Below are 11,331 nucleotides of genomic sequence, written 5' to 3'. Positions count from 1 at the left end.
GTGATTCTCCTGCCTCAGCCTCTCAAGTGGCTGGGATTACAGGCACATGTCACCACGCCCGGCTAATTTTTGTATTTTTAGTAGAAACGGGGTTTTACCATATTGGCCAGGCTGGTCTCGAACTCCTGACCTTGTGATCCGCCTGCCTCGGCCTCCCAAAGTGCTGGGATTACAGGCGTGAGCCACCGCGCCCGGCCACTTGTATTTTTTTTTTTTTTTAAAGGCTGGGCACGGTGGCTCACGCCTATAATCCCAGCACTTTGGGAGGCCGAGGCGGGCAGATCACGAAGTCAAGAGAGCGAGACCATCCTGGCCAACATGGTGAAATCCCATCTCTACTAAAAAATAGAAAAACTAGCCGCGCCTGTAGTCCCAACTACTTCGGAGGCTGAGGCAGGATTATCGCTTGAACTCGGGAAGCGGAGGTTGCAGTGAGCCGAGGTCGCACCGCTGCACTCCAGCCTCGTGACAGAGCGAGACTTCGTCTCAAAAAAAAAAAAAAAAAAGGGAGGCCATTGTAGCAATTCAGGGGAGAGATGAATCCAGGATCCAGGCGACAGATGATGGGAGGTTTGCAGCAGGGAAGACAGAGAGAAGTAGAGAGATTCCAGATATATTTGAGAGACAAAACTGATAATTTGGGGTAAGGGAGGTGAAGGAGACAGAGGGATCACGGACGCCCTCCTTGGTTTCTGGTTTAGGCTACTTGACAGATGGGGGAGCTATGCAATTGAGAGACGGAATCCTGGGAGACATTATGAAATCTCTGTATTTTCCGCAAGAATGTTTGTTCGCTTCCCTTGCGAGTGTAAGACGGAGCCGGGAACATTGAGGCTTGGGGCTGGGACTCAGCAGCTCTTCTGCCCTTGCCGAGAACTCTGTCTATATCTGTATTACAACACTTACCATAGTGTATTCACTTTACAAGGTATTGCACCCAGTGAACCATGAGGTAAGAGAGCAAGGGCAGAGTTTCTTCTCGGTTGTCTCTAGGACTTTGCCCAGCAGCTGGCCCCGCCCCCTCCAGCGCTCTCCGCCTAGCCCCGCCCCCAGGAGATTTCCGGCTTCTCAGTACTGGCCTAGCCGTAAAGGGCTCCGCTCCGCCCCTAGAGCAACCGTTTCCTCCTCAGTCGGACCAGAGTGATTGATTAGTTTGTTGTCTAATCATCAGTCGAGCGGCCACATAATTACCAATTAGGCAGTAGCAGAGGCGGGTGCCGAAGCACGGGGTCTGGGTGACTAGGAAGAGCCGAGACTGCGAAGGAGAACGCATCAAGCCCAGGCGGCGGTGGAAAGGTGATGGGGTGTTTGGATTCCATAGGTTTTTCCTTTTCCCCTTGCTAGGTCAAGAGTCTCTTCGCAGCTTGGGGCTAGGATCTTCATTTGCCTTTTTTCTTTTTTGGAGGAAGGGGGTTGTGTCCACATATTTAAGTATTTGAGGTTCTTGGGCAACTTCCTTCTTACTTCGCCTCGAGGCGTATCCTTTTTTTAGCCTGAGGTGGGGTCCTCCCCAGGGAGAGAGAAAGTTGTTTGAGCTCCTTTCTTACTCTGTGCGTGGTTAAAGGCCTCTGGACTCAGTTCCAGGGAAAGGGAGATGAGTGATGGGGGGGCCGAGACTCGCGGGTACTGCCTACTTCCGAAGAGTTAGACGCTTCCACCTGGGTGGAGGAGGGGCCCTGGGAACTAGATTCCTGTGTTAGGAGCCAAGTAGGTATTGAGGGCGAAGAAACAAGTGGAAAGAGACATTTCTTTTCTTTTCTTTTCTTTTTTTGTGACGGTGTCTTGCTCCGTCGCCCAGGCTAGAGTGCAGTGGCGCGGTCTCGGCTCACTGCAACCTCCGCCTCCCGGGTTCAAGCGATTCTCCTGACTCAGCCTCCCGAGTAGCTGGGACTACAGGTGCCCGCCACCGCGCCCGGCTAATTTTTAGATTTTTAGTAGAGACGGGGTTTCACGATGTTGGCCAGGCTGGTCTCGAACTCTTGACCTCGTGATCCATCCGCCTCGGCCTCCCAAAGTGCTGGGATTACAGGCGTGAGCCACCGCGCCCAGCCAGAAAAGAGACATTTCTTTTGTGGAAGTCGTGGTAGTTCTCCAGGTAGGAGAGCCTACTGTGGGGTGGAAGACGTTAGGGCTGGGCTCCGGTGCTAAGTCCACTTCCTACCTCTAGACCGTCATCTTTTTTGCCTCATTTCTTTCTCCTCAGGCTGGAGAACACACCTAAACATGTGGAATCCCAATGCCGGTAGGTGTTTGGGGGTTCTGTTCCACCGCTAACCCTTTTTTCTGATGGGCTCTATAACAGGAAGTTTCTATATCAGCTCCCCTACCCCCGACCTGCTGTACCCGCAAAAGCAAAAGTCCTTAGTCTAGAGGTGACCAGTGCTTTTTAATTTAATTTAATTTATTTTTTGAGATGGAGTCTCTGTCGCCCAGGCTCACTGCAACCTCCGCCTCCTGGGTTCAAGCGATTCTCCTGTTTCAGCCTCCGGAGTAGCTGAGATTACAGGCGCATGCTATCACGCCCGGCTACTTTTTGTATTTTTAGTAGAGATGGGGGTTTCACCATTTGGCCAGGCTGGTCTCAAGCTCATGGCCTCATGAGATCTGTCCACCTCGGCCTCCCAAAGTGCTGGGATTACAGGCGTGAGCCACCACGCCCGGACTGACCAGTGCTTTTGTCTTCCTCAGAGTTCACTGTCTCCCTCCTCTCCCTAGCCCTTCCAGGGACATTCCCCCTTTTCTCCCCAACTCAAGTTTGTCTCCCCTACCCTCCGTTCTCCTTTGTCATCTTTCCATTTCCCTTTAAGTATTGAGTGAGAAAGAATCTTTGTGTTGTTTGTTGTTGGAGACTCTGGGGAATTCTAATGTTTATTCTCTGCTTCTTCCACCAGGGCAGCCAGGGCCAAATCCATATCCCCCCAATATTGGGTGCCCTGGAGGTTCCAATCCTGCCCACCGACCACCTATTAATCCACCCTTTCCCCCAGGCCCCTGTCCTCCTCCCCCAGGAGCTCCCCATGGCAATCCAGCTTTCCCCCCAGGTGGGCCCCCTCATCCCGTGCCACGGCCAGGGTATCCAGGATGCCAACCGTTGGGTCCCTACCCTCCTCCATACCCACCGCCTGCCCCTGGAATCCCTCCTGTGAATCCCTTGGCTCCTGGCATGGTCGGACCAGCAGTGATAGTGGACAAGAAGATGCAGAAGAAAATGAAGAAAGCTCATAAAAAGATGCACAAGCACCAAAAGCACCACAAGTACCACAAGCATGGCAAGGTCAGTACCCTCTGGAGACTGGCTAGGGAAGGAGTCCCCCCTCAGAGGGACTAGGTAGGCAGGGGTTGGGTGAGGGGGATTCACATTCTGTGGACGTGAGGGATGACAATTGTGTCGCTCTGGTAGATGATTTTTCCTTTTTATAAAAGATTGCTACTGGGAAGAATCTGATTATCTTGAAAATAAACATCAGGCTTCTCCTATCTGGGGGGAGTTAGGGTGAGCCTTAGAATGGATTTTAGAATCAAAAGCCAAATCTTTTCTGCCCTACTCTCCCAGAACTTTTGCTCCCCTCCCGCCAGGTGCATATTCTAGCAAGTTGGACACGCCCACTGACATTGTCAAAATACTAAAGTCATTCCTTTGACAAAGCAAGGTCTTATAATAATTAACAGAATTAATCTGTCCCTAGTTCCAGAAGTTCCTTCTCTCTTTCATCAGTGTTCTTAGGGCGTTGTGTTAATTACATGGGCCCTTTGCCCTATCATCCAGCAGAAAAAGTGAGGACAAGAGCAGTCAGTGACTCGGCCTCTAACAAAGCCTAGGACTAAGGAGGTTTTATACTGAGCTCCAAGGCTAAGTATCTTTGTTTTAGAGGAGTGTTAAAAATTGGTAAGGGTGGCCAGGTGCCGTGGCTCATGCCTGTAATCCTAGCACTTGGGAATTATTAGCTGGGTGTGGTGGCGCATGCCTGTAATCCCAGCTACTCAGGAGGCTGAGGCAGGAGAATTGCTTGAACCCGGGAAGCAGAGATGGCAGTGAGCCCAGATCTCACCACTGCACCCCAGCCTCGGTGACAGACAAGACTCCATCTCAAACAAACAAACAAAAAATAGCAAGGATAAAAGCAACTCTGAGGACAACTCTGGAAGGATTAAACCAATCTGCATCTTGATGAGGCCTCCATTTACATTTAACTGCCCAGTATTTATTTGCCTTGTGGATTCTAATTCCTGATTCTGGGTCTTTGATAGAAATCTGAAGAGAAGGCTGTGCGCCGTGGTCCACACCTGTAATCCCAGCACTTTGGGATTCCGGGGCGGGCGGATCACGAGGTCAGGAGTTCAAGACCAGCCTAGCCAACATGGTGAAACATGTCTACTAAAGATACAAAAAATTAGCTGGGCATGGTGGTGCGTGTCTGTAATCCCAGCTACTCCGGAGGCTGAGGCAAGAGAATCTCTTAAACCCAGGAAGTGGAGGTTGCAGTGAGCCAAGATCATGCCATTGCACTCCAGCCTGGGCAACTGGGTGAGACTCCGTCTAAAAAAAAAAAAAAAAAAAAAGGTCTGAAGAGAACTGAAGAGAATTGAGATTTAGTGGGGAAAAGGGGGAGAAATTACCCTGGAGAGACTGAAAAATGTTTTTATTTAATAACTGTAGCATTGCTGGGAGTATATGCTTAAGGAACCTTGAATAGAACTCCCAGCCTTTTCTTACACCTTCCCCACTTTTTCCCATTGTGCTTGGGAAAAAGTAGAGATACATGCACATACAACTGCTGTTTCTACTGTCTTTTCTTAGATTTGTAGAATCCAATTTCTTAAAATCATAGGACTTTACACGCAGCTAATGAATAAGCATTGATAAGGTAACAGCTGTTTCCTAGCACTATACTATGCTTGTGCCTGTAATTTATTCCTTGCCTAGGCATCGATTCAGGTAAAGAAAGTTGGAAATTTCCTCCAAAGGTAATATGTTAAATTTTTTAAATTCTGTGTGATAATTTAGGATGGTTTAATCCATTCCTGTATGCTCACTGCTGAAGGAAACCCTTGCTTTTGTTTAGGTACAGTCTGTTCAAGACTCCTGACCTTCTTAGGGAAGCAAGGGATACTTGGGTGGAGGGGTGGGGCACCAAAGAATGGCCCGCGGAGTGATGAAAGGTCATTTGGATCTGATGCTATCTTCTTTCCCCTTTCCCCTTTCCCCTTGCAGCATTCCTCCTCTTCCTCCTCCTCTTCCAGCAGTGATTCTGACTGAATACAGGCCCTGGACCCTTCCCTCAAGTCTCACCAGTTCTGCTCTCCCATCAAGCTTCAGATGCCATGTTGTACTGGGGGAATGTAGCCCTTGTGCTCCCCACCCCCTACCTCCACCTGAGCCTCACCCTGCTGTTGAGCCCTGAGTGGCTAGGGGAAATGGGAAGAGGATTGCCATGGCCTGGCCATCTTGTTGCTGCTTGGATAGATCATATAGCTAATGAATTAGGCAGGGGAGCTATTTTTTGAAGATGATGAACTAAATGTTGAAGACAAGTTTGAGATCTGTAAAATGTGATTTTTTACTTCTGCTTATAATACTTGTGATTGGGGAGGTTTGTGGAAATTCAATTATGATGAAAAACCTCTATCTTTTTTGTAATGTTGGCATACTTGGGGAATTTAGTGGCAAATACATTCCCCAGCAGGCCTTTTGTTGGTTGCACTAACTGCAAGGTTGCTGGGAAGTAGAGTCCATTTGGTTGATGAGCTTTGACTGCGGTTTTGGAACCTTACCTCTCCTCCTTAGCCCAATATGCTGTCTCGGGTCCTATTCAAATAAAGTTATTTCTCCTGGTCTCAGCTCACCTGTGCTATCACCTTGGCTGGGCATGGCACATTCTACTACTTTTGCTAACTTTCCACAGACCCTTTAAAGTGTATCAGTTTCATAGAAGGGAACCGGAGCATCAGTGAGAAAGACACTGTATGATTCCCATGTTTTTTAAGTGAGAGGACTCTTCAAAATTGGCTCAGGCAGAGTGGCATGAATCTTTATTGTCTTCCCTTGGGTGAATGGATATAGGCCTTTAGCTTATATGTTTTCATATCTGCTACAGAGATTCTTAACCCTGGCTGCCCATCAGCTGTGAGAGAGTAATTTGGGGCTTTGCCCGAAATCTATTGAATAATACTTATTTTTATTTTTTTTAAATTTTTTCCTAAAACTTTTTATTTTTATTTATGTATTTACTTATTTTGAGATGGAGTTTCACTCTTGTTGCCCAGGTTGGAGTGCAATGGCGCAATCATAACCTCCACCCACCAGGTTCAAGCGATTCTCCTGCGTCAGCCTCTCAAGTAGCTGGGACTACAGGCACCTGCCACCATGCCCAGCTAATTTTGTATTTGTAGTAGAGACAGGGTTTCACCATGTTGGTCAGTCAGGCTGGTCTCAAACTCCTGACCTCAGGTGATCCACCTGCCTCAGCCTCCCAAAGCGCTGGGATTACAGGCGTGAGCAACCGCACTCGGCTAAGACTTTTTAGATGTGTCCCTACAAATCAGTATATTTAAGAAACTGTGGGCCAGGCGTGGTGGCTCACGCCTGTAATCCCAGCACTTTGGGAGGCCAAGGCAGGCAGATCACATGAGGCCAGGAGTTCGAGACCAGCCTGGCCAACATGGAGAAACCTCGTCTCTACTAAAAATACAGAATTAGCCAGGCGTGGTGGCACATGCCTGTAATCCCAGCTACTCAGGAGGCTGAGGCAGGAGAATGGCTTGAACCTGGCGGGTGGAGGTTATGATTGCACCATTACACTCCATCTCAATCTGTGAGGCAGACGTTCAGTCAGAATTGGAGCTCAGACAGTCCGGCTTCTGAGTCTGTGCTCTTAACCCAGTGGCTTCCAGGCAGAAGCAGCAGTTTTACAAAGGCACCAAGTTGTAAAAAGTGTACGATGAAAGTTAGGAGCTCCTGAACCTGAGTTCCTGAAAGCGGGAAATGAGGCTGCAGTTGGTGACATGGGGCTAGAGGAAGGAGTGGACTTAAGAGATGTTTCTGAGGTGGAACCCATGGGTTTGGGCACTGAGTGTAAGGCTTGAGGAGGAACAGGGAAGAAAGAGTGTTTTGAGTTGGCTATACTGCATCTATAGCTTTCCCTGGAAAGAGTTCTATGAAATAAATGCCTGAGGTCTTATATTTTACAGCTAGCTTCTAATTTAATTAGAAAATCCATGGCCGGGTGCAGTGGCTCACACCTGTAATCCCAGCACTTTAGGAAGCCGAGGTGGGTGGATCACCTGAGGTCAGGAGTTCGAGACCCGTCTCTATTAAAACTATATAAATTAGCCGGGCATGGTGGCAGGTGCCTATAATCCCAGCTACTTGGGAGGCTGAGGCAGGAGAATCGCTTGAACCTAGGAGACAGGTTGCAGTGAGCCGAGATCTTGCCACTGCACTCCAGCCTGGGCGACAGAGCAAGACTCGTCTTAAAAAAAAAAAAAAAAAAAAAAAAGAAAATCCAAAGTCAAGGTCCACTTTTCCAGTGTCTTGGATTTGGGGGCCATTCTAATTTTTTTTTTTTTTTTTTTTTTTCTTGAGACGGAGTTTTGCTCTTGTTGTCCAGGCTGGAGTGCAATGGCGTGATCTCGGCTCACCGCAACCTCCGCCTCCTGGATTCAAGCGATTCTGCCTCAGCCTCCCAAGTAGCTGGGACTACAGGCACGTGCCACCACACCCAGCTAATTTTTGTATTTTTAATAGAGATGGGGTTTCGCCATGTTGGCCAGGCTGGTCTTGAACTCCTGACCTCAATCCGCCTGCCTCGGTCTCCCAAAGTGTTGGGATTACAGGAGTGAACCACTGTGCCTGGCTCTTTCTTTCTATTTCACATTGTTCCTAATACAACTTGGGGAGTGGGAGGAAAGGCATTTTTGTCCTCAAGCCTAATTTTCCACTTGAGGAAGCTACCTCTCTTTAGATGACTCCGTCAATTTGGGGCTGCCCAATAAAACGTGACTGAGAGTCAAGGGGTTAGCGTGCAGTGGCATGTTCAAGGCTCACTGCAGCCTTGATCTCCCTGGTTCAAGTGCTCCTTCCACCTCAGCCTCCCAAGTAGTTAGTACTATAGGTGTGCACCACCACACATGGCTAATTTTTAATTTTTTGTAGGGACAGGGTCTCACTGTGTTCCCTAGGCTGCTCTCAAACTCCTGGCTTCAAGCGATCCTCCTACCTTGCTCTGCCTCCAAAAGTGCGGGATTACAGGCATGCACCACCATGCCCAGCCATCCCTCTGTTTTTTTTTTTTCTGATTGTTTGTCTCTTTGAGACAAGGTCTTGCTTTGTTGCCCAGGCTGGAGTGTAGTAGCACACTCACAGCTCACTGCAGCCTTGACCTTTCAGGTTCAAATGATCCCCCCACCTCAGCATCCCTAGTAGCTGAGACAACAGGTGTGCACCACCATACCTGGCTAACTTTTGTATTTTTTTTTTTTTTTAAGATGGGGTCTCTCTCTGTTGCCAGGCTGGAGTGCAATGGCATGATCTCAGCTCACTGCAACCTCTGCCTCCCAGGTTCAATCAATTCTCCTGCCTCAGCCTCCCAAGTAGCTGGGACTACAGGCACACACCACCACACCCAGCTAAGTTTTATATTTTTAGTAGAGACGGAGTTTCACCATGTTGGCCAGGATGATCTCAATATCTTGACCTTGTGATCCACCTGCCTCGGCCTCCAAAGTGCTGGGATTACAGGGGAGAGCCACCGCACCTGGCCATCCTTAAATATTTCATCATGTACATCCTAAAAACCATTTATTTACATAAGCATGGTTCCATTATTACACTTAAGAAAATTACAAATACTTCCTAATATTATCATTCAGATAATGTTTGAATTTTCTTTTCTTTTTTTTTTTTTTTTTGAGACGGAGTCTTACTCTGTCACCAGGCTGGAATGCAGTGACGTGATCTCGGCTCACTGCAACCTCCGCCTCCCAGGTTCAAGCGATTCTCCCGCTTCAGCCTCCCGAGTAGCTGGAACTACCGGCGTGCACCACCATGCCCGGCTAATTTTTGTATTTTTAGTAGAGATGGGGTTTCATGATGTTGGCCAGGATGGTCTCGATCTCCTGACCTCATGATCCACGTGCCTCGGCCTCCCAAAGTGCTGGGATTATAGGCGTGAGCCACCGCGCCCAGCTAATGTTCGAATTTTCTCACTTGTCCCTTAAATGTCTTATGCAGCAACTTTTTTTTTAAACTAGGATCCAGGCCGGGCACAGTGGCTCACGCCTGTAATCCCAGCACTTTGGGAGGCTGAGGCAGGCGGATCACAAGGTTAGGAATTTGAGACCAGCCTGGCCAACATGGTGAAACCCCGTCTCTACTAAAAATACAAAAAATTAGCCGGGCGTGGTGGCAGGTGACTGTAATCCCAGCTACTCAGGAGGCTGAGGCAGGAGAATCACTTGAACTCGGGAGGCGGAGATGGCAGTGAGCTGATACTGTGCCACTGTACTCCAGCCTAGGCAACAGAGTGAGACTCCGTCTCAAAAAAAAAAAAAAAAAGAAACCCAGGATCCAAGCAAAAGCCACACATTATATTTGGTTGTTATTGCCTTAAGCATTTTTAAATTCCTGCTTTTGTTTTATTTACTAATTAAGAGATGGGTCTTGCTCTGTCACCCAGGCTGGAGTGCAGTGGTGCCATCATAACTCACTGCAGCCTTGAATTCCTCGGCTCAAGTGATCCTCTCGCCTTAGCCTCTTGAGTAGCTGGGACTACAGATGCATACTACCATGTTCAACTAATTCTTTTTTTTTTTTTTTTTTTGAGGCGGTGTTTTGTTCTTTTTGCCCAGGCTGGAGTGCAATGGTGCAATCTTGGCTTACCGTAAACTCCGCCTCCTGGGCTCAAGTGATTTTTCTGCCTCAGCCTCCCGAGTAGCTGGGATTACAGGCATGCGCCACCACGCCTGGCTAATTTTGCATTTTTGGTAGAGGTGGGGTTTCTCCATGTTGGTCAGGCTGGTCTTGAGCTCCTGACCTCAAGTAATCCGTCTGCCTCGGCCTCCCATATTGCTGGGATTACAGGCGTGAGCCACTGCACCTGGCCAATTTTTTTCTTTTTTTTTTTCCATTGCTTTTTTGACAAGACCAGCTAGCTGTCTTGTGGAATGTTCTGGGTTTGCAAAATATCTCCTTGTGTTGTATTAAATTTCCTATAAATTGCAAATCAGATCTAATGACTTGATTAGATTAAGATTAAGCACTTTTGGCAAGAATATTTAATAGATGATGTGGTGTACTTCTTGTTGCGTATTTCCAAGGACCACACGGTGCAAAGTTGTCCTACTATGAGTGATGCAGTTTGATCATTTATGTACTTGGGTAAGGTGGTAACTGCTAGATCTCTCCATTTGAAGTTGCTTTTAAAAAAATTGTTATTTTTGCTACTCGGGAGGCTGAGGCAGGAGAATCGCTTGAAGCCAGGAGGCAGAGGTTGTGGTGGGCCGAGATTATGCCATTGGACTCCAGCCTGGGCAACAAGAGCGAAACTCCGTCTCAAAAAAAAATTTGTTATTTTTGAGACAGGCTGCAGTGCAGTGGCCGTCATCATGGCTCACTGTAGCCTGGACCACCAGGGCTTAAGTGATCCATCCACCTCAGCCTCCTAAATAGCTAGGACCACAGGCGTGTGCCACCATGCCAGCTAATATTTGTATTTTTAGTAGAGATGGTATCTTAAACTCCTGAGCTCAAGCGATCCGCCTGCCTCAGCCTCCCAAAGTGTTGGAATTATAGACGTGAGCCACTACCCCTGGCCCATTTGAAGTTACTTAAAAAAAAAAAATTACATATATATATATATATATTTGCAAATCTGTGTGGTGATATTTGATATTTGGTGTCATGATACTATCCCGTTCCCTAACAACCTTTCTCAAAATTTTAATGATTGATACACTTGCCTGAATCAATTATTTCATTCTGGGTTGCAAAATGGTGACTTTTCAACTCTCATTCCTTTTATTTCTTTCATTCCTTCTAGATTTATTACATGGAACTCTTTAAAAAAGAGCTTTCCCTTATCAATTACAGATGAACTACATACAGTTCTTCCTAAAAGGAAAGTTAAATGCTTAATTCTTTCCTTTTAAGAGTAAGGAGTTTATACAATGGTCACGTCTAACGTGGCAAGTTAGTTTTTTTCCTTTTCTTTTTTGAGTATCCCTGTAGATTACTATCTTCATCCTTTCTCTTTCCACCCATCCCTTTTTCCTCCTCTCCACTTCTTGATGCATGGCGACTGCTCCCTCTTCGCACTAACATCTGAACTTTCCAGC

The 11,331-nt window shown here is 47.4% G+C and overlaps 1 protein-coding gene across 2 annotated transcripts; it reads left to right on the top strand.

The window, feature by feature from the left end:
- Positions 1 to 1,078: 1,078 nt before the first annotated feature.
- PRR13 (proline rich 13) lies at positions 1,079 to 5,838 on the top strand. 2 transcript variants are annotated; one of them, XM_004053229.5, is made up of 4 exons: positions 1,079 to 1,296; positions 2,204 to 2,242; positions 2,892 to 3,274; positions 5,213 to 5,838. In XM_004053229.5, the coding sequence occupies exons 2-4, from the start codon at positions 2,224 to 2,226 to the stop codon at positions 5,255 to 5,257; spliced, it is 447 nt and encodes a 148-aa protein (XP_004053277.3). In that variant the 5' UTR covers positions 1,079 to 1,296; positions 2,204 to 2,223; the 3' UTR covers positions 5,258 to 5,838. The 2 variants fall into 2 exon arrangements, with proteins under 2 accessions (XP_004053277.3, XP_004053279.3); XM_004053231.5 differs by having other exon boundaries at positions 1,263 to 2,095.
- The last annotated feature ends 5,493 nt before the right edge of the window (positions 5,839 to 11,331 follow it).

The sequence above is a fragment of the Gorilla gorilla genome, chromosome 10 (assembly GCF_029281585.2).
Source record: "Gorilla gorilla gorilla isolate KB3781 chromosome 10, NHGRI_mGorGor1-v2.1_pri, whole genome shotgun sequence".
In the NCBI taxonomy this organism is placed as follows: domain Eukaryota; kingdom Metazoa; phylum Chordata; class Mammalia; order Primates; family Hominidae; genus Gorilla; species Gorilla gorilla.
Note: the sequence above shows the minus strand (reverse complement) of the source record. Positions and strands in the feature narration are given on the sequence as shown.